The sequence below is a fragment of the Hyperolius riggenbachi genome, chromosome 5, assembly GCF_040937935.1.
Source record: "Hyperolius riggenbachi isolate aHypRig1 chromosome 5, aHypRig1.pri, whole genome shotgun sequence".
Classification (NCBI taxonomy): Eukaryota; Metazoa; Chordata; class Amphibia; order Anura; family Hyperoliidae; genus Hyperolius; species Hyperolius riggenbachi.
Genome location: NC_090650.1, coordinates 304903606 through 304927357, shown reverse-complemented (window position 1 = coordinate 304927357; position 23752 = coordinate 304903606). Strand labels below are relative to the sequence as shown.

The following is a 23752-nucleotide window of genomic DNA, read 5'->3' as shown; positions in this document are numbered from 1 at the left end:
CTGAAGAGGCAGAGCCAAGATTTAAAGGGACTCCGAGCAGTGCAAGAAACTATGGAAAGATGCACATCATTTTAAAGCTCTCTTTCTCCTCTTTCCAATGATATATAAACCGCCGCCCTACGCCTTTTAGTTTTCGCTATTTTCGCGATTGAAATTGCCGCGGCCGCGATTTCGATCGCGAAAATAGAGAAAACTAAAAGGTGTAGGGCAACGATTTAGGTGTCGCCAGAAAGAGGAGAAAGAGAGCTTTAAAATGATATCCATCAAGCCATAGTTATATTGTATTACACAGGGCGACTTTTTGTCAAAGTCAGCAGCTGCATTCAGCAGAATGGAGCTGCTGACACTGGGGAAAGTGTCGTCCTGTGTAATACAATATAACTATGGCTTGATGGATATCATTTTAAAGCTCTCCTTCTCCTCTTTCTGGCGACACCTAAATCGTTGCCCTACACCTTTTAGTTTTCTCTATTTTCGCGATCGAAATCGCGGCCGCGGCAATTTCAATCGCGAAAATAGCGAAAACTAAAAGGCGTAGGGCGGCGGTTTATATATCATTGGAAAGAGGAGAAAGAGAGCTTTAAAATGATGTGCATCTTTCCATAGTTTCTGCACTGCTCGGAGTCCCTTTAAACCCGGCAGAGCTGCCAAAGACCCTGAACAAGCATGTAGCAGATCAAAAGTTTCTGAAAAAAAAAACCCTGACTAGATTACCTGCATGCTTGTTTCAGGTGTGCGATGACACTACTGCAGCCAAATAGATCAGCAGGATCACCACGCAACTGGTATTGTTTGAAAATAAATATTTATGGCAGTGAATTTTTTTAAAAAATTTAGATACTTACCTATGGTAAGGGAAGGCTCTGGATCTCATAGAGCCTTCCTGGCCCTCTCTCGGTGTCCCCGAATGCTTTCAAAGACTCCCAAGATGTATTCAACCGAATACATGCAACAGTGGTGACAGCGGTGGGATGAGGGGACTGTGAATGGAATGGGAGGGAATTTATAGGATCCAGAGTAGGGATGATCAAGGGCAGGTTATGCAAATACTTCTGAGTCTATGCAAATTTATGAAAATGTTTATGCAAATGTATGCAGCTTGAAATGGACCAGTCAAGTCCCACATAGGTTTAAATTGATTAATGAAATCTCAAGCTGCATATATTTGCATACATATTTCCATAAATTTGCATAAACTGAGGTTTTTGCATATCATTGTTCATCCCTAATCCAGAGCCTCCCTCTCCATAGAGGAGTATATTACTTTTTCTTCGTTTCAGTCTTACTTTAAAGCAGTGGCCAGGAACCTTTTTGGCTGAGAGAGCCATAAACACCACATATTTTAAAATGTATTTCCGTGACAGCCATACAATATGTTTCAAACTGGGAAAATGTGCATGCGCAGCAGAGGGCTCATGTCTCTATTGCCGTGGTGATGTGTATACAGTTGATCCGCTGGGCAGCGGAAGTATCAGACACGTCTTCAGCTTCTCTTGAGTTTCAGCAACATCAGCAATTTCCACAGAGAGCCAGACAGGAGAAATACCGACTAACAGCTTGTACAATTAGCTAGCTGACTTCGGGGTTGATCCCCTTTGTAGGACGAGGGATCTTGTCCTACAAAGTCATTGGACCTGATAGGGTCCAGGGTGGGACAATTGGAGCAGTTGTTTGTTTGGGCGTAGCGCGAGTAAGTTTAGAGGAGCATGCTACAGCAATAGCGTGCTTACTTTGAAAATGTTACTTGCGCTGCCACTCCTGATTTGTCTCTGAGCCAGATGTAGCCATCAAAAGAGCCACATCTGGCTCCCGAGCCATAGGTTCCCTACCCCTGCTTTAAAGTGATGACCTGTAGCAAAAGTGGCGAATAGTGCATTTGAGGGGGCAAAAAAAAAAAAAATGTTGCTCAGTTCTCTCTAGCATATTTACATGATCTGGTGATATTTATAAATGAGGTCTACAGTGATGCAGCCTTACCCCTAGAAACTGCAGTTCTTTCATGACATCATCCACAATGCCCCTCCTCCTCAAGGCTTTCATCAGATCTTCCTCTGAAAAATGATGGCTTTCATTGCCAAACTCATCTCGTAATGTCTCAGCCAGAACCTCCCGGATTTTTCCATGAACATCCATCTATGTGGAAATAGATAAGAAAGCAGTTACCACCATACAATGTTTGGTTGCTTCCAGAAACATACTGTAACATAGCAGTGTAAAAAGTAGCTTGCTACAACACAAAGAAATGGAATCTGAAGAAAATAGCTCAGGACATAAACAAAGCTGTACAAGCTTATACTGCAAAATATATAAACATATACACTAAATGGAACACGGCAGGGTGGCTGTCTATCTAGCCTGTACAGGCAGCCCCGAGGTTGAAAGCATATTGTTCTTGCACTTACCCTGCCCAATGGAAGCCGCTACAATGTATGTCACCCTGTCGTCCCTCCTCCCCTCTACACAGAATAAGCACACACCACTTAGCTATACCTGAGCGGCGTGTCTGCTGCTCATTGCCTGCAGCTCTACGATTGTGTCTGATCCATTTGGGCAACCCTAATAAAAGCTGTATACACAGTTATACTCTTTCTCTAACAGAAACACAGAAAGAAACAAATCCAAAGTCCTTGTAGACTAGAATAAACTCACAGTCTTAGGCAGGTATATGGATGGTCAGGAAGATGTTAATAATTCCTGCATTTAGTTGGTTCAATTCCAAGCTGCATACATTTTCATCAACTCAGAAATATTTGCATCTCGATGACCATTAATACTAGTCAGGTATTGATTTCTGTCACTGAAAAAGTAAGGAAACAGAAACCAAAGACAACCAGATATGATAGAACATAAGAATTATTTTCTGTATTTTTTTCCTCCCTGGGAAGACAAATAAAGTGTTCTACTGCAAATCTTAGCCCCAGTAAAGTCTGGACATCAGAAAAAGGCCAAAAAAGGCACCATTTTGGAAAGCTAACAACCAGGGCTATTCAAAAGTGGGTGTTTTGTAAGCTACCGACACGTGTAGTTTTGCTGGAACTTCCCTAGTTTGAGCATAACTTTAAGTCTTTGATGTGAACCACCGGGGCCTGTGGCGAGTGTTGCAGCGTAACTTTGGCTCACCAGTCCACTGGCATACACTTCATTTATGTCCTGAGTCTTCTTTTCATTGCCGTCAGGGGCACCTGTATCCCCGTGACCATGTTGCATGTAATGTCATCATGTACATGTGGCGAAGTCACATGGTACAGGTGACCCCAACAAAAATGGAGAAAGATGTAGATAGGGCTGCACGATTTCTCGGTTTTAAACCGAAACCGCGGTTCCTGTGAAGACGATCTGGGGATCGTCTGTATCCGGCGGTTTTCGATTTTTAGTGCCCGTGCTTGATACGCCTACTACCTCGCCAATCCACAGAAGCAGTGCATATTTCAGATGTTATTGAGCCGGGCAGCGGGGGGGGGGGGGGGGTGGGGGGGGGGGGGGGGAGTCCAGTCCAGAGCAGCACACAGCTTCTCCAATCACTGGATAGCAATGGAATGACGGAGGCGGTAGGCGGAGCTGTACGCTCTAGTACAGCTCCGCCTACCGCTGCCGTCATACCATCACTATCCGGCCATTGGTGAAGTTGTGTGTGAAGCGCCGCTCCGGACTGGACTTGCCTCCCTCCGCTGCCCGGGTCTTTAGCATTAGCATCATAAATATGCACTGCTTGTGCCACTGGATCCACCCCCCCCCCCCCCGAGTCCCGTACGGCGCACCTACCTATCTATACTGGGCACTTTACTAGCTATACTGGGGCACTACCTATTCATACTGGACACTTTACTACCTATACTGGGCACTATACTAGCTATACTGGGGCACTACCTACCCATACTGGGCCACTATACTAGCTATACTGGGGCACTATACTAGCTATACTGGGGCACTATACTAGCTATACTGGGGCACTATACTAGCTATACTGGGGCACTATGCTAGCTATACTGGGGCACTATGCTAGCTATACTGGGGCACTATGCTAGCTATACTGGGGCACTATACTAGCTATACTGGGGCACTATACTAGCTATACTGGGCACTATACTAGCTATACTGGACACTATACTAGCTATACTGGACACTATGCTAGCTATACTGGGGCACTATACTAGCTATATTGGGGCACTATACTAGCTATACTGGAGCACTATACTAGCTATACTGGGACTATACTAGCTATACTGGGGTAACTATACTAGTCACACTGGGGCAACTAAACTCCCTATATTGGGCCAACTATGCTGCCACACCCAAGCCCCCCCCCCCCCCCAAAACCCGCTGTGCACGACCCAGTACACTAGGACGCCACCCATCCCCCCCCCCATCCCCCCCCCCCCCCCCCCCCGGTACCCAGAGAAAAATGTTGTCAGAAAGTGGTCCCTGGGCCGGAAAAGGTTGGGGACCCCTGTCGTACGCCACAGTCCATACAATATTGTTCAAGCTCAGGGGTACATTGTGAATTTAGTGCTAAAACTTATTTTGGAAAAAAAAAACGTGAATAATCGAAATCACAATTTTTGACAGAAAAATCGCGATTGCAATTTTTACCCAAAATCGTGCAGCAAGTGGGCCAAAACTACATTGGACACTGACCACGGGCCTAGGTGAAACACATTACATGGGGGGACCTGGGTAGCCTGGTCACTGGCATGCAAAGGTGGCTGGACAGATTGTAGTCAATAGACTCGTTCAGGAAACACTTGTCATGACCGTTCATTCGTGCTTTGCACTCACAAATTTCCAAGCATTTTCAAATTGCACAACCTGCCACTTTTCTCTGCACCTGTTTACAATTACAGTATATGCTACCACAAGCTAAAAATCGTGGAACAATGGGAACTAAACATTTGCGGAAGACACAGGAATCACAAGGGTAACTGGCCCTGCAAGTGTGTTCCCTCCCTTACTGTAGTGCCAAAACAAAAAATGGCATGTATAATTTTTATAATTCCCTTTCAACTGGGGTGAAACCCTAGTTCAACTTATTCAACAGGTTCTGTCACTGTTGCGATTGGACTTTGTATATGTAAGACTCCGTAACAAAAATTGCATCCTGTTTTTTATCATCCTACAAGTTCCAAAAGCTATTCTAATGTGTTCTGGCTAACTGCAGCACTTTATACTATCACTGTCTCTGTAATAAATCAACTTATCTCTCTCTTGTCAGACTTGTCAGCCTGTGTCTGGAAGGCTGCCAAGTTCTTCAGCGTTGTGGTTCTGCTATGAACTCCCCCTTCCAGGCCCCTCTATGCACACTGCCTGTGTGTTATTTAGATTAGGACAGCTTCTCTCTTCTCTCTTATCTTTTACAAGCTGGATAAATCCTCCTCTGAGCTGGCTGGGCTTTCACATACTGATGAATTACATACAGGCAGTGCTGTCTGCACTCTGCAGGAAGAAACAGCCTGACACTTCAGTGGAAGATAGCTGCATGGGGAAAGAAACACACAAATGATCTCTTGAGATTCAAAAGGAAGGCTGTATACAGCCTGCTTGTGTATGGATGTATTTTCTATGTGTGGACATACTGTACATCAACCTACTTCCTGTTTTGGTGGCCATTTTGTTTGTTTATAAACAAACTTTTTAAAACTGTTTTTAACCACTTTTAATGCGGCGGGGAGCAGCGAAATTGTGACAGAGGGTAATAGGAGATGTCTCCTAACACACTGGTATGTTTACTTTTGTGCGATTTTAACAATACAGATTCTCTTAAGAGTCAGTTTATATTGGAGGACTTCATGTATGTTCTACTTACCTTATTGAGCTGCTCATGGATGATCTGTTTAAGCTCAGTGGCTTTCTCCGGAGAGAGAGACATGTTGCTGGCTGATTTGTCAGGGATGAGCTATTTATTCCTACAGAATCCAATATTAGTAGAGACTGTATCAGGCATCTTCTTCTACACTGCAGCCACTATGCTATCCCTGCGGAGGCAGCATTCCCCATCATAGAGCAGCTGCAGGTTACAGTGCATATATAGTGCAATTTACAGAACTAGCTGTGAACTGAGGATTCTTGCATCGCTTATTCTTAGCAATCAATAAAAATGTCCTGCAAACACTTCAGCATCAGAAGTTCCGTAGTCCCCACACGCACAGGAGCTCTGTGTGAAGCAATATCTAATGACCTCCCCTAGTCCCTAATCCCCAGGTAACGGGTAAGCACTTCACTCAGAGCGGGAGAACCCCCGGGAAGACGCTTCACCACTGCCTGATATAATTTGTTTGCAGGCATCAACTAGACTACCATGTTTTAGCACAAGGACCCTGTGGTGACGTATTATGTGCGCGGCTTGTGTGGTGATGTTTTGTATGTGAGCCTTGTGTTCAGAGTAGAGCTCAGTCATGTTTGTACCGACAGGTGCTGATTGGTGTCCGCCTGCGGAGAGCACTCTGTTGATGGTAATAGTAGACCCTGGCACTGTACTTCTGTCACCTGTGCACATCACATTTTTTGTCCCGCTTAAATTATACGTAGTTCCCAGTTGTCCTCCACCTGTGTATGGGCTTGGTTTTTCATCTCAGATTCACTTTAGCTGAGGGGGATGTGGAGGCTGACATTTAAGCTATATGTTTATTTCAGGTGTGTGATCCATTTAAAGAGATGAGCAGGCCTGCCAGGCAACTGGTATTGTTTAAAGGGACTCAGAGCTCAATATAGTAAAAAGATTTATACATACCTGGGGCTTCTTCCAGCCCCATCCTCTTGGATCGCTCCTGAAGCAGCGGAAGACGGTGGTGTGATCCAAGCGGATGGGGCTGGAGGAAGCGCCAGGTATGTATAAATCTTTTTACTATTTTGAGCTCTGGTACGGTTTAAGGTTTATACCCCTGTAGTGACCAGGCAATTTTTTTTATGCTTGCTGCAGAGCCATATAACTGAGCACTCAAATGAATCCTCCCCCCTCTCTGTTGGTGGGCTCTGATTACTGCTGAAGCTTTTTTTTTTATTATTATTATTAATTTAAATGTGATTAAATTCTTAATAAAAATGTCTATTTTTTTTATTTCCCTTCCCCTCCACCCGAGGACCAATCAGAGCAATCCTCTCTCCTAGGCATCAGCCTATGAGAGAGGATCGCGTGGCGAGCCTCTCCAAGGGACAGCCAAGTGACAGGGTTGTCCCCAGTACAGTGCTGCGGTAGATCGCAGTGCTGTACAATGTAAATAGGTGGTGGTTTCACCGTCTAACGATCTGCTGGCAATGATCGCCGCCGGCAGACTGTTTACAGAGCTCTGCTCTGTCACTGAAGTGGGGATGCGCGCGCATCAGTGCTGATCTCCTCCGATCTCCTCTCCCAGGAATTGATGCCGATCAGCGTTCTGCTGACAGTAGTACGTGAGTACAGGCTGTCAACAGTCTCTTCACTGATCACTTATCAGTCAGCCGACAGCCTGTACTCACGTACTACAATCGGCAGAGTGACCGCGCCGCCGGGGGGGGGGAGGGGGGTCTGATGGACCTGTCGTTTGTTCGTTTGTTATAATAGTGTGTGTGTACTCACCTTTAAAAGAAAACTTAGAAGAAAAAAGTGAATTTGATCGGGATCATTGTGTAGATAAGAGAGGATTAAATTGGGCTGAAAGACAGAAGTTTGCAGCCCTTGCTAAAAGATTAGTTAGTACATATGTGATTAGTATGCCCCCCTCAGAACCCTGAAAGAAATTGTTTTACACTTGTATTCTCAAACAATGTAATATTTGTTTGTTGATGGGCCCTCAATTGTTAAGACTGAGGCCACATTTCCACTTGTGCGCAGCATGCGTCTTGCGAGACGCGATGCCGGCACAGCTGTGACGTGTCTCAAAGCCGAATCCCTCTCGCGCTATGCACGGCTATGGGATTCAAATGTTGACGCAAGCATTTATGCTGAAGGGCCTCAGATTTTTCCCTGGTCACGAATTTGGATGCTCTGCATAGAGTTCCATAGGCTGCCAAATTCCATCCGAATTCGTGGCCGAGAAATCAGCCCGTTTTCGCACAAATGGAAATCTAGTCTTAGACCCTGGGTGATAAAAGACCAACCTAAACACTCGATTCTATAGATGCAAATATTTCCCTGATCTGATCTTCCATGCTGTGAACTTTTTCTCTTGAAGTATCTTATTTCACTGTGTGTGTGTAATACATGATGTAAGAATTCTGTAAATTGTTTGTATTCTTTTTTTAATGTAGCCAGCAGTGTCGGTGGGGAATGTTGGCCAGTTGGCAATCGATTTGATTATTTCCACTTTAAATATGACAAAAGTTGGCTACTTCTACACAGATTGCTTGGTACCTATGGTAGGAAACAACCCTTATGCCACCAATGATGACAATGCAAAGGAGCTGTGTACAAATGCAGAAGGCAAGTACAGAATGTGAAATATATAAGCAAGAAGTTTTAAATCCGGATGATACCATTTATTGGCTAACTAAAATAATAAGAAAGCTTTAGGCCTTGCAGCCTTCGTCGGGCTTAGTACCCGCTAGCTGCACAAAGAGCCTACGCTTTGCTAGTGTCCTTAGTTTGATGACATTGGGCTCTATTCACAATCACACATGCAGTAAGAAATTTTTTTACCGCTATATTATCGGTAGTGATTTTTTTTCCACATTCACTAACATTTTTCCACACATGGGAACAATGCCTAAAAAAATTGGGGGAACATGCGTAATTATATAGTAAACCCGCGGAAACCATGTGTTTAATAAAAAAAAAAAAAAAAAATGGCATAAAGAAATTGTCAAAAAATTGTTTATAGTCCAGCAAACACAGCGCTTAAGGCTGAAAACAATGGGGAGCGACATATATAACCAAGTACTTGTAGGTGATATAAAATCTGTAATTAAGTCAGAAATAATGCTCACCTTGTTCTTTGTGAATTTTGATTTGTTTGCGGGAATTAACGACTTTTGTGGACTTTTAATGCACTTTTTACGCATGCAGGAAAATAATGCGTACAATTTTACGCATGCGGTAAATAACCATGTGTAAAATTTTTGGGATGTCAAGGTGGTCTTATTTCAGTCGGGAATTTGCATTTCCACATGCGGAAAATGATTGTAAATAGAGCCCAATATGTGCTGTTATGAGCGGTCGACAGGCTATTTAGTAAAACTCAGTTTTGTTAAGAGCAAAATACATTTTCCTCCAAGTCTGTAATATTAATTGCACTGATTATAATTCTTTGTTGTAGATCCTTACAGCTTTTTTTGTAGGCTCATACAGTTCCTATTACAGTGAGCCTCTGAGAGGAAAACTTAAAGAAAACCTGTAATGTAAAAAAAGTTCCCCTGGGGGGTACTCACCTCGGTAGGGGGAAGCCTCCGGGTCCTAATGAGGCTTCCCCGTCCTCCTGTGTCCCACGGCGGTCTCGTTCTGGCCCTCCGAACGGCGGGGATGTAAATATTTACCTTATCGGCTCTCCTCTCGGAGATAGGCGGAAATAGCCGATTGTTGTCGGGCCGCTCTGCTGGCAGGCGCAAGTCTCCTGCGCCTGCGTAGTAGAGTGGACCCGACAGAGATCGGCTATTTCCGCCTCTCTCCGTGCTGAGAGTTGCAACAGCACCCCTGCTGGAGCCAGGGAAGGTAAATAAATTTAGCTTGTCAAGCCTGGATTGCCGAAGACTGGGGGGGGGGGGGCTGGGTGAGCCAGCTCTGGATTGCCTGCAGCTACAGCGGAACTTTTTTTTTTTTGTTACAGGTTCTCTTTAAATTATTCGCTTCCCATTTTAACTATGAATGGACTATGGGTCTGGTTTTAGCAGATGCTTGTCTCAGTGAGGAAGCCAGATCAGATGGTGATGCAATAGATTACGGTAGCCACACACTCGTTGATATTCCCAGCTGATTCGATCATTCTAAAATCTATGCCCTACCATGTCCAACGGATCATAATTTCAAACGATTTCAGCCTAGGGATCTTTCTGCCGCGTTGGATAGCTATCAGTTAATGTGTGGCTGCCTATACAGTACGAGAGCCAGGAATGTGGGAAATGGATGCTCACAATGCTTTCATGGTAATTTAGGAAGAGAGGGAGGTGGAGGAGGCCTTCCCTAACCTAACCATGAAAAATAAGTAACACATTTGAATTAAATATGGCAACCTCCATATTCTTTCTAGTGTGAAACTAGTCAACACTACCCATGTTTTATGTTTAAGTTCTGTTTGCTCCCCTACCAAGATCTAACCATTTTTGTAAAGCTGAAAATCCTGGCTTTCCTTTGCACCAGGTCCTGAGTCGGTGTTATGCTCCGTTCCCAAGTTAAAGGGTATTGAAAGAGGGGTGTCCCCTGCACTTGGCTGGAGAAAGCGGGATTACAGAAGTACCAAACGAAGCCGACGTTGATGATCAGCAGCACCCCCGGGAGGTCTTCTCCTTTTGCAGGGGTCTCATTACAGAGGAAGAAGGAGCAGCCCAGCTATACCCCCTCGTCTCCTCTCTCTGGGCTGTTGCACACCAAGAGCGGTTCTGAGAGTTTTTTTTAACCCTCCTGGCGGTCTAATGAATTCCGCCAGGAGGCAGCGCAGCAGTTTTTTTTTTTTTTTTTTTTTTTTTAAATCATGTAGAGAGCCCAGGGCTCGCTACATGATAGCCGCTGCTCAGCGGCATCCCCCCGCCTTCTTCGATCGCCTTCGGCGATCTCCGATCAGGAAATCCCGTTCAAAGAATGGGATTTCCTGGAGGGCTTCCCCCGTCGCCATGGCGACGGGGCGGGATGACGTTACCGACATCAGTGACGTCATTGGGAGTCCCGATCCACCCCTCAGCGCTGCCTGGCACTGATTGGCCAGGCAGCGCACGGGGTCTGGGGGGGGGGCCGTGCTGCTCGACGGATAGTGGAGATCGAGCGCGGGGTGGCGGCGATCAGGGTGCTGAAGCAGCTAGCAAAGTGCTAGCTGCGTTCAGCAAAAAAAAATTAAGCAAATCGGCCAGGGGTTACCGCCAGTAAGGTTAAAATGCTTTTGGGGGAAAACCACTTGGCTAATGTTAGTCAATGTGCTGATGCACACCAAAGCGGCTCGATTTCTCCCCCCCAAACGCAAATTCGGGTCCTGCAGCATTTTTGAAATTTCTGACCTCAATGTTAAGTATAGGGAAGTGGAAAACTGCTTTGAAAAACGCTGTATCAGAGTCGTTTTCCAAGTGTTTTTGTTACAGAAACTGTTCAGTTATAGCTTTACTGTAACAAAATATAAAATCTGCTACGCAAAAAATCTCCAAAAACCGCTAGGAATGTTTAGAAAATCTCTAAACATGCCTAGAATCGCTCTGAAAAAGAGCTCCAAAAACCTATAGCGTTTGCAGATCCGCTAGTGGTTTTTGGTGGGCACCAGCCGTGCGTGTTACTGGCTGGGCTGGAGACTTGATTCCAATGTGCTTTCTGCAGACAAGTGCAGGGGACACCCCTCTTTCAAACCCCCCATAACTTGCGAATGAGGCATTGCACTGACTCGGGATATGATGCAATGGAAAGCCAGGACTCTCAGCTTTCCAGAAGATTTAGATCTTGGTAGGGGAGCAAGCAACTTAAACAAGAATCTGACAAACTCTGCAGATGGGATAATGCATAAGTACTTTATATTCTTTTAAAGTCAGATAGGCATTAAATATTTTTTTGTACATTGTCTGTTCATCTTTAATGGCGCATTTATTCTTTGCAGTCTATACGTTGCCATCCAAAAATCTAACAGTTCTTCAGATCAGATCACCACTTATAAAGGTAAATATTTTATGACATTTTGTAATGCAAACTGGGCTGGATGTATGATGTTACATACATGATGATCCTTAAGATTTGACAGAAAACATTAATGGTACAAAAAAAAGCATGTAAATACAAGCAAAAAAAATAACCCTTAAATCTCAATGACCATCTTTAGACTTGAAGCTTATTGGCCTGCCACTGTATTGTCCATATCATTGATAAAAGTGTGGTATGCCCAGTAATAGAATAGTTGTCTAGTAATATCCAAATGTGATGTCAACTAGTGGCAGTTGGCCATTTTCTGAAATTACATGGCTGGCCACAAGGACAAAACTATGTTTCTTTTGATTAGAAGTGTGTAGTTTTCCTTATCTTGCAAACAAAAATGTTCAGTAAATGCGCTTTCACTTAGAGCAGGGGTGTCGCACTCAATTACAAAAGGGACCAAAATCTAAGACACCGACTAAATTGGGGGATTTGAGGAAGCCCCAGGTAAGTATATTTTGTTTTATTCCCATCTCGGGTTCCCTTTAAGGATTCACTGATTTGGAAAAAGTATGCATGTTGGAACCCGAGTCCTTTGCCTGAATGTTATTGGTCAGTAAAGCAGATTTGCTTGAATGTTATTGGTCAGTAATGCAGATACTGACATACTTGTGTCATATGTTTATTTTAAATGACAGTGTGCCCAGCAGTCTGCATACAGCCAATGGAGTGCAAACCTGTTAAGAAAAAAAGAGGCCTTTCACTGAAGTTAAAGGGAACCTGAACTGAAAATAAAAAGTCAAAATAACCATACACAGGTCATACTTAATTCTCATGTACTGTAGTCTACTCCTCAATCTCTTTCTCCTCTCCTGCGTCCCATTTGTCCACTGTGATCAATTAAATTCTCTGTCCTCCATTTTAAAAATGGCCATTACCCCATAACAGCTTTTTGGTCAGCACACTGTTTAACTAATATCACCCACTTGAGCTATAGGGAAACCTGGACATTACCTTGCACATTCAATTGTAACTGACAGCTGCTGATGTATAACTGACAGCAACTGGTATATTTCAGTTCTGACAAAATGTTGTCAGAACTGGAAGGGATCACTGTAAGAAGAAAATGGTGAGCTTCTGAGAGGAACTAACAGCGAGGTAAGGATGTAATATTCATTTGCAGCTACATCATGGGTTTATTTTAAATAATTTTACTCGCTTCAGGTTCCCTTTAAAGAGAAACTCCAACTTAGAATTGAACTTTATCCCAATCAGTAGCTGATACCCCCTTTTACATGAGGAATATAATGCTTTTCACAAACAGACCATCAGGGGGCGCTGTATGACTGATTTTGTGCTGAAACCCCTCCCACAAGAAGCTCTGGGACCGCGGTACTTTTGGCAGTTTGTTACAATGTAACAAGGTTCACAGACAGGAAATAGCTGGTTACAGCTGTCTCTAACAGCGAAAACAGCTAGGAGCAGCTACATAACCTGCCCACAGTAAAAATGTCACCATGTAATAAATGTCAGAATGTAAATCGGGGAGAGGAAAGATTTTACAATGAGCAAACACTGACTAAATCATTTATACATAATTATGGTAAAAAATGAAGCACTTTTTTATTACATTATTTTCACTGGAGTTCCTCTTTAAGCACAATAACAGTTGGTCCAAAAAAACCCTCCCCAACCAACTGCAATTTCCCAAGCAGGGTCAGCTGTAAAGGACAGACATGTACATGCATAGATATCCGGAACAAATGTTTTGTGTGACCAAAGTTTATCATAGAAAGCGTAATATACAAGCAGTGACCCTGTGATTCTTCATCACTGGAGCATCTAAGTAATCAAGCAAACCCGGCTTTGACCTCTTTAAGTATTAATGGCCCATATTATGACATATATTAATTGTATTCATTGTTAAATGAAAATCTGGCTGAATGAACTGTCTCATGTTTGTATACAATCTTTTTTGCTTAATAAAAACTGATCATAACAAAAAAAGGATACTATTAGCAAGCAAAGGTTTGCAGCAGGGACATAAACTACACGGGAGCAATGCCTGCGACCCCAGAGCTATAAGAGGCCCCAACTGCTCATGATTTGTAGTTACGCCCCTGGTTTGCAGCTATGTCTGGTGTATATTGGTACTTGGTGAGGTTGCTAATTGATTAATGAATTAGGGCCCGTTTCCACTATAGCGTTGAGGAATCGCCGGCGATTCACCGCAGGCAAATCGCATGCGGGTGCGATTCCGCATGCGGTTTTTGCCGCGATTTCGCATAGGTAAGGCTGTATGCGAATTCAACCATGTCACTGCCTGTGTAAATTAACATTAATACCTATGCGAAATCGCGGCAAAAAACGCATGGGGAAAACGCATGCGATTTCCCTATTAAATACATTGCGTGCGATTCGCCTGCATTCCACACGCAGGCGAATTCTGAGGGCCCTACCTTGCAGATTTTTTCTGCACAGAAAAACGTGCGGGGAAACGCACAAGTGGAAACAGTCCCATCCACTTGTACTGACTGTGCGAATCCGCATGCGGGCAACACATGCGGATTCGCGATAGTGGAAACGGGCCCTTAGTGGTTGTGGGACTGCAGTCATAGACATACATCTGCAGTTTTTTTTTTATTTTTTTTTTTAGATTAAGTAATTTCTTGCCGTACATGCATTAGACTGGGGGGGTCTTCCAGTGCTACTTCTGGGTCCCTTTCATACACACCCGTCCTCCTTCCCACTCCTGGTTTCCCTTATCTCAGTCTGCTATGCTGCTCCTGGCTCCCTCTGTCAGTGTGTTACATGCTGCTACTAATCTAGCTTCTCCCACAGTGACAGCTCACCTATTTGAGCCCAACATCGCACTGCATGTGGCACAAGCCATACAGCCATGTCTTCATATCCAGCCTCGTGCAGCGATAGTGCCAGATATGAAGATGCAACTGTATATGCTTTTCTGCTAGCACTATAAACAACCTTGTAGGATACATGATGGGAAATATGCTTTCTATTATTACCTGGACATGCAATATTATGAATTGATAGATTTCTGTGCTTTCCCTATAAAGAAAAAATCCAGATGTTTCCGGCAAGCTTTATTATCCTGGATTAAGAAGAGTGTGTTTGCCAAAGTGGTGCTTCTTTCAAGCAGCCATGCATATCAGCGAGATGATCAGCAGCTTTTTGGGTATGTATCTTCAATGAAGACCAGTCTTGATTCCATTAGCATTGGGAGCTCTAAACAGTTATTATATTTTCATGTTTTTTATAAATATTTACTTATTTTGTATTTATATGGCAATGGCAACTTCAGTAACGCATTACAGAGTATACAGTCTTGTTACTAACTGTTCCTCAGAGGAGCTCACAACCTAATCCCTACCAGTTATATATCCATCATAATCTAGCGCCAATATTGGGGGAACCAGTTAACTTATCTGTGTATTTATGGGATGTGGAAGAAAAACGAGTGCCCAGAGGAAACCTACGAGGAGAACATATAAATTCCATGCAGATTTTGTACTGGTCGAGATTCACACCTGGGGACCCAGCGGTGCAAGGCGAAAGCTCTTAGGGCCCTTTTCCACTTGCAATTGCAGTAGCGTTTGCAAAAGTTTATTTTTCCACTTGCTGTGACTGTGATGTGAACAGTCCGGAGTGAAACACGATCACACTAATTATCGTGCAGCCCGATGATTACGATTAGTGAAAAATCGAAATGTGCTAATGGAAAAGCGCGTCACAATTTACATGTAAATCATGGTGCACTAGCGATTGGCAAAATGCCGGCAATCTGCTTTTTTTAAGCAGATCATGCCTAGTGGAGAAGGGCCCTTACATTTCATCCTTAAAGGGCCAGAGACTGCTGGTACGGAAGTGGTTAAAGCGGTATAAAACCCTGACATAATATACAATAAAAACATGTTTTCCTACTTTTTATATGCTATACGGTTATCATATTTTCTTTTGTGCATAAGTATTATTATTCATTTAGAAATTACACGTTTCCAAAGAACACTTTTTTTGCTTTGAGAGCTGACTTTGCATTTTATTCATAACGGGGTGTACGAATTGTGATGGCTCTGCCGTGCAGATTTTTCCTGCACACAGCTGCATAGGATTTCTGACAAGTGGAAACAGGCCCATCCACTTGTATTGGTTATGCGAATCTGCATGCAGAAAACGCATGCAGATTCGCTCAAGTGGAAACGGGCCCTGACCCTTTGAATGCTGTTCTAGTAAAAAAAAAAATGCTGGTAGTATATAAAGGCTGTAAATAATGTTTTAGAGCAAAGAAGAATTGCTGGGTTTCATTCCGCTTTAAGAAAGAAACACCCAACTCTGATATAATTTTGGAATCAAAATACAGCAGAAAACTTTTCTATTAGCAAGGAATGGAGTATGAAAGAACTGGACAGATTGTCAGGCTATTATTGCTGGCTTTACAACTGGAGGTTTTTCCATTCTTCCTGTGGTGTCTCGGGTAACAGGAAGTGAGTGAATCTCTCCTATAGTAACATGGACAGAAATAAAAATTTCCTACATTCTAATTTTTCAATGTATTTCTTAAAACAGAAATAGGTTATCTTAAATGCCCATCTCTTACTGGAAAAGTAAACGTGCAGTACAGGAGGCTGGGAGTCAGACTTGTGTTGTGCATTGGAGGAAATAAGTGTTATAAATAACTGTTCTATTCTTCTTTTCACACTATAGTAAAGCCAGTTATTCCATTACGCCCTCACCTCTAGTATGTCAGGAAGATTGGGGACAGGCCATGTAGTAAAATTCAATTTGTGGAGGAAAGTTGGAGATGAGCAGAAAAATAATTTAGGCCGGATATCCTGACATGGAAAGTTTGATGTAGATCAGTAAAATTGTGATTTATTTCTGAAAATAATGTAGCTCAGTGAAGCTGCTACCCCCATCCCCCCACACCCCCCGCCTCCTCTACAAGCAGCACAAATAAAAATTTCCATCATGCTTGGTTAGTGCTACATTTGTGCTGCAAAAATTAAAATTTGTGCTGCTTTCATTTTGAAGATAATCACACTTATATCCAAAACAATACCATCACCCAGCCCCCATACAACAACCGACAGACATGAAACTGGTATGCTTGGGTTGTGCTCTTTTATTCTGCAAACATATTTTTTCTATCTTTCTATAGTTTTGAGATATCCACGTTTTTATAAAGGTCAAAAGTTCACTCAGCCCCCTACAACATCGCAAGGGCTGAGTGAACTTTGGACCTTTATAAAAATGTGAATATCTCAAAAACTGTAAAAGATAGATGATGTTTGCAGCACAAATGAGCACATGCACAGCACTACCCAAGCATACCAGTTTCACGTCTGTAGGTTTGGAGGCAGGGTGATGGTATTGCTTTGGAAATAATAAGTGCTATTGTCTTCAAAATGAAAAGCGGCACAAATCTTAATTTTTGCAGAACAAATGGGCACAAACGTAGCACTAACAAAGCATGATGGAATTTGCATTTGTGCTGATTGGGGGAGGGGGCAGCGTCACAGAGCTAAATGGTGTATGTGAGTTTTATTATTACTGTTATTATTGGCAGTGAAGATATAACGGCACATTTTCCAGTTTACATCATACATAAAGTTTCTCAAAGTCAATCTGTCTTTGTAGAACTCCTTTCCGGTATTTAGTCACGCCAGCTCTGCAGCCATTTGTGTCAGATGTGATAAAAGAACTTGAGTGGAAAGAAATGGAGACCGTTTCTTTATATCCCGTTGTCAATGATGAAGATAAAAAAATGTCAGTCCCTGGAGGAGGTTTTACAAAACACATGTTTGAAGACTGGTAAGAAAATATTTGTCTTAATTAACATTTCTTGCAAAGTTTAGGCTTTTCTCTGCAAGGGTCCTTACCTTTCCACAGCACTTTAAAGTAGACCTGAACTCTTGCACAGGACAGACGGAAAACCGAGACATGCACCCTGTATGTATTCAGAGAGCCTGTCTAATCCCCTCTGTCTGTGACTAATCACAAGTCGTAATTTGATTTCTCAGCCATGTCCGCTCAGGAATCTCCTCTGCTACGGCAGAGCAGCTAATTTGTAAAGCTAGGATAACAATATGCCTGCTTCCATGAAAGCAGGAAGTAGACACGCTGCAGATTTATTGCAGGATTTGTATCAGCTGTAAAAAAAGAAATGTTTTTATTTAAAGGTTATTATGCTGTTGCCTATCTTTTAGAGCAGAGTAGAAGTGCTGAGTTCAGGTCCGCTTTATGGTAAAGGGATCAAACTGCAGTGTATTCAGATTTGGCACTGGTGTTGACTTTTGGCAGTGCAGGCTCATTTGTAATTGTGCCGTTTTGTTGGCACGTTGCTAATCTGCCTTCATAGTTTGCCTAACCCTCCTTATTCACAAAAACACCCTTCCTGATGCCGCCATCTTAATAGCAATGCCTTCTCTGTCATTTCCTGTCCCCCTCCCCAATGAAAACCCCATTCATGATGTTAATGTCAACCTTTCCTGTAATAAAAACACAATATTTAATGCCCAACCATAACAAGCTTTCACAATGAGAACCCTGTAACCATGTTCTTGATGCCTAACATTATAGTAGCCCTGAATCAGGGGGGCAAGTGTACTTAATCTTTAGTCTCCTAATGCTGCCTGTGGTCTTCTGGGTCCCTCCGGTTCCCCATTTTCAGATACAGAGTGTGCACAGAATTGGGGGAACCAAAGCTGTTAGACCCCCAAATGTTTGCACATCTCTTAATCTAAATGTAAGCAGAGGTAGAAAACGTTGTTAGTAATGATTATCTCTTTTTACAGCTCTTCACAAGGCATAAAAATGGCTGTTGTATTAAAGTTCTGCTCCGAGGGAGACAACATTCCTGACGCCTTCAGTCTTCTCAGTCATCTCAACAAATGGCTTCATCTGGTAGAACTCCCAGTAAGTGACCTTAGTTGGCAATCTTGCTTAATGTAGCTTAAAGTGTACCAGAGCCGAGATGTAATAAAAGTTTTATACATACCTGGGGCTTCCTCCATCCCCATGCGCACGCATCGCTCCCACGCCGCCGTCCTTAGTCTTCTCCAGTTCCGGTACCGGGTCCCGTAAGTTCTGCCAGTCTGCGCAAGAGAAGTGCACCCTCTATGTATCTTTCTGGCAGGAAGCCCCAGGTATGTATAAAACTTGTATTACAGCTCGGCTCTGGTTTCCTTTAAAAATAGATTTATTTGACTACATAACAGAATACACTGATGTCTCCTTGGTAGGGAAGTAATGAGTGGGCCTGTTCACACTCAAAGTGCAAATAGTGAATTGAGATCGTAATTTTTTGCCACAATTTGATTTTTGTTCAATAGAATAAGAAAAGCACTGAAAAGCGCTCAAGTGTGACCCAGCTCTGTCTTTTAAATGAACCTAGCATCATGGCTGGCAATTCACCCTGGAACTCTAGTGCTGTAAGGCAAGAATGCTAGGTAACCCATGTGCTGCCCAGAATCATGTTTGCCATAAAGGGCACTGTCACAGGACCTCTCGTGGCCAGACCGCAAATGCCTTCCAATCGTTTTCAGCACACAGACCATGCAAGCTGTGGTGGCGATCAGTGCGCAGAAACCGCTGGAGTTTTGGCAGCAGAACGACCAGTAGGGAGCCAGTGGATTACGGTAATTACGAATTACACACTATTTCAGGGTATAACTGCCACCACCTCTGATTTCTGAGACAGAGGTACTCGCTCACTCGCTGAGCCTAGATCTACAAATAAAAACGGTTAATCACACTCTATTCTGTCTAGCTAGCAACAAAAGTAGCGTCTCTCCAGAAGTCTGGGTTCAGTTTCTGTATGGCTGAATAATAGGGTAGCTGAACAAACAACTGACGATAGCGTCGGTTTATTAATGCAATATAAATAATTAATATATATAGACCATGATTAAAAGCAACAATTATTGAGACATTAGTAGCGCAGTATGAAAAGAAAAGGATAAAATACTTAGGTTCGTGGAAAGATGTCCTTTTGTGGGAAAACTTGTAAAGTTCAGTTTCAATTCAGTTCAGTTAGTAGCAAAGTTCTTTTGTTTCAGAGCAAAGTCCAAATAAGATGGCCGCTAACCACGTGCCCTCTGGCTAGCAGCAGACAGGCTCTCATACAGATGGAATTTGGAGGACTGAGGTCCGCCTGCTGGCAATGTGCTTTTGATGAAGCTGGTTTGGGGGCGTGGCAACACCTGCCCCCTCTGAATTACCCACCACTGACAGCTCAATCCCTCTGGGAGTTTTTAGGTTTAAACTTATAAAATGCCGTAACTCATAAACGATACATGTCATATTTAGGTGGATAACAGATTCTTAATTGTCATAAAATACTGATTAATATGACATCAGACGTGGCTAGGGTAGCGGGTCCAGATCCTGAGAAGGGTCATACCTCAACAACCGGATGGGCTATTGTGATGAATTTTATACCAGCACGTTGGGCAGATTTTAACGAATACGACTATATGAATTTTATAGTTGTGCGATATACGGTCTCCGTATACCAGACAAGAAATCATAGAACACATGCATTCACATCTGCCCCTGTCATGCCATGGAGTCTGTGGGAAAGCAGGTTTTGAATAGACCTCCTGCTGTGAGGGAAGTGTCCTTTGCTGGCTCACCATTTGGTGACTATGGACATCTCCCTGAGGTAATTAAAAGTAAACATTCTTCTTGGACACAAGCATTGTCTAAGCTAATTAACACCTCCCCCCAGGCTGTTACAGGGATTCTCTCAGCTAAGACCAAACCTCCCAGCTGTTCCTAGTCAGAGGGAGATTACACATCACATCTCGGTTTGACGATTTGTGTCGCAAACCGACCACAATTGCGTTTTGGCCGACTGGGTGTCCCCGGCATCACAGGCACCTGCCCTTATTACAGCCACTCAAAGGACCACTATCCTTAAACTGTAATATACGTGTGTACACATAAGTATGTGATATACATCTCTTCGCCTTTGCTCTGTGTGCTTATTTTTTTTTTCCCTCTAAAGTTCATACCTAACAGTTTGAGGACTCATTTTTATTCTTGGATTTCATGAAGTTCACAGTAGTGCCTTCCAATTGTCAGTGTAGTCATGCTGTGTCATTGCAGAGACTTTTAGCTGCAAGATGTCACTACTCAAATGCAGCGAATGGTATAAAACTTAGTGGCAAGTGTATTGTAGTCAGCTACACGCCTCTGCAGCAGTATTGTATTTATGGCCAAGGTCAGGAAGCTGTTTATATGCATTTAATACAACATTATTTCAAGTTTATTCTACAAAATGTCGTTTTTGAAAAACAAGTAAAGGAAATTACCTTGTACCAACAATTTCATAGATTCTAATGGCCTGGTAGCCACTTGCTCACACGTTCAGTCTTAAATAAAACACAAGCCCCTCTGCAGCCAGACAGCCCCACTGACTGGTTACTGTGTGTGTGTGTGTGTGTGTGTTTTTACTGAGTAGGAATTGGAGTAGGTATTTTGATTTGTTCTTTAAAACCTTATAGGTTTTTTCTTTCTTAGTGTGTTGTTGTTTTTTTTGTTTTGTTAAAGAGAACCTGAAGCATTATTGAGTTCAGTTTAAGCAACACCAGTTGCCTGGCAGTCGTGCTAATCATTCTGGCATCAGTAGGGTCTGAATCAGACCTGAAACAAGCAGGCAGCTAATCTAGTCAGGCTAGATTAGTCAAAGGTTAGTCAAAAACATCTGATCTGCATGCTTGTTCAGGGCGTATGGCTGAATGTATTAGAGGTAGAGGCTCAGCAGGACAGCCCGGCATTGCTCGTAGTTATTATTGATGAGCAGATCTGAGCATGTCTGTGCCATAGTATATGATGCTAACATACATGATCTGATATTTGCAGAATGAGAATGTCACGTCGCAGTGGAAGATGCCGGTTTCCTGGAGATTACTATTTGGCAGTGGCCTGCCGCCTGCACTATTCTGACCTGGAACATCCAATGAAATTTGTTTTGGTATTTAATGAGCACTTAATATGCAGCATTTTTTTTGTAATATACATTGCAAAGAAATAAAACCTTATTTTCTTGGCTATAACTGAACTAATCAGCAATTATTTCGGAGGCTCTGCAAGTTTTTCATATAGTATCCATTAAAGTTTAGTTTTCCAGCAATACGTTTTTAGGTGTATACTAGAAATAAGCCAAACTGGTGAATCATTAACACTGCCTGGTGAACATTCTCCAAAATATGCCATAAACGCATTTCCAGCTTCTGGACTGGATATCCACTGCAATCAATTTCTCAACAGACCGCATATATTCATGAGAAATAGATTCCAAATTGCCAGAGAGTGTTTTTGTTCTTTTTTTTGTAAATTGCCCTATTTTTCTGACTATAAGACGCTTCAAATAATGAGTTGCATCTAGATGTAGAGTGCAAAAATCGGGGGGGGGGGGGGGAATGCTAAACCTGGTGTCTATAGTGCAGGGGCATCTTATGGACCTTTTCCCCCAAACTGTCTCTAAGCTGCACTGCCCAGTGACACTACACTAACCCCTGCTACCCCCACCATCTACAGTACACTTACCCCTGATGCCCACCAGCTACACTGACACTACACTATGGGCTCTATTCATAAAACTTCTGAGTCGGAAAAAATCCTGGAGGTAAAATACCGCAGCGGTGTTTTACACTTCTGGGTGGTCATTTAAAAAAATCTTGCCAGCTGCGATGCAAGAGCGGAGATCTCCCACTGAAAGCTGGCGGTAAGCTGTCGGAAGGCATGCGGAAACACTTCAGCCGGCAGAGTCCCTCCGTGCACTGCTCTCTCTGGGAGATCTGTCCCATTCACTTGTATGTAATCCGCAAAATCAGAGGAAGCGGTATTTCCCGTCCACATACCGCTTCCTCTAAACTTTATGAATGGCCATTTTGTTACTTTTTTCTAGATAAATCTAGAAAAACACTGGAGAAGGTGGAAATTTCTCGCTCTGCTGGGGGATTGTAGATTTTCATGTGGGAACAGCTTTTATGAATGCCCACTTTGCTAAATGGACGGGAAAATCCGCTGTTTTGAGTGGAAAACTTGCGGTAACCTTTTATGAATAGAGCCCTATATCTGCAGTGGAAGATCTCACCTGATGCTGCTCCCGTGCTCTTCTCCATCGCTGATCATCTGGCCCTTGTGCACTATGATACTCTGGTCATCCGAGGGTGCCATCCATCACACACCAGGACCCCAGCTGCCATGCTCCTCTTCCCCAGTCTCTGCAGCTGTACACATGCCACTGTCCTTCCTGTTAAGGCGTTCTTCCTCGAGACTTTCTGTTTATGGTTCCTGTTACTGTGTGACCTGGTGGTGCAAATGCAGCATATGTCATGCATGACCCCGGTACTCGTGTTCCATCTGGTCACTTGGATGTCCCAAGACTGAGAGGAGCACGGCAGCAGGACTGGTCAGTGCTTCCCTGAACACTCTTTACTGTATACTCTTGAGTATAAGTGGCACCAACCCCCCTCTCTCTCTCTCTCTCTTCCCCCCTCCCCCCCCCCCCCCCCACTTTTGGGGAACAAAAAGTGTCTTCTATTATGAAAAATGAGGGTATGTGATTTATTTCTATAGTTTCTGATAACTGATAACCTAAAAATAGGAAAGACATTAGTTTTGCAGAAGTGCTAATTTACACCAATATGACATCTGCATTGAAGTCCAAAAGCTGCTTTTTGAAGCAAGTGCAGTACAGTAGAGCTCGTGCCTGAACAAGGCGGATCACGCCCTGATGTGACTACAGACAAGCCGTTGTTGGTTATCTTCTGGAATCTGCACTCTGTGATGGGGGACTGGAGGATGGCGTGGAAAGCCTTATAGGATTCAAAGGGTTTCCTCTTAGGTATTTAATTTGTATTTTTTTTCCCCCTTTAACTTTGTGATGCCTCAGGTACACTTATGTGAGCGTTACCCATATGGCAGAAAATGCAGGGGACACGGGCTTCAATTAAGCAGGAGAGTGTACGTGTATACACACACACACACACTCACTCACAAGTA

The 23752-nt window shown here is 43.2% G+C and overlaps 2 protein-coding genes across 2 annotated transcripts in view; one reads left to right on the top strand and one right to left on the bottom strand.

Annotated features, from left to right (window-relative positions):
- Nucleotides 1-6296, bottom strand: part of CEP76 (centrosomal protein 76) — a 32494-nt gene extending 26198 nt beyond the window's left edge. The window contains exons 1-2 of the mRNA XM_068237132.1: nt 5801-6296; nt 1978-2133 (exon numbers count right to left, since the gene is read on the bottom strand). Coding sequence (XP_068093233.1) covers nt 1978-2133; nt 5801-5863 — 219 coding nt within the window. The 5' untranslated portion in view covers nt 5864-6296. The remainder of the gene's footprint in view (nt 1-1977; nt 2134-5800) is intronic.
- Nucleotides 6297-6337: 41 nt separating this feature from the next.
- PSMG2 (proteasome assembly chaperone 2) lies at nt 6338-21798 on the top strand. Its single transcript, XM_068237133.1, has 7 exons — nt 6338-6446; nt 8221-8392; nt 11694-11752; nt 14800-14918; nt 17378-17551; nt 18535-18655; nt 21605-21798. Exons 1-7 carry the CDS (start codon nt 6390-6392, stop codon nt 21686-21688), a joined length of 786 nt encoding a protein of 261 aa, XP_068093234.1. The 5' UTR covers nt 6338-6389; the 3' UTR covers nt 21689-21798.
- Nucleotides 21799-23752: the final 1954 nt, after the last annotated feature.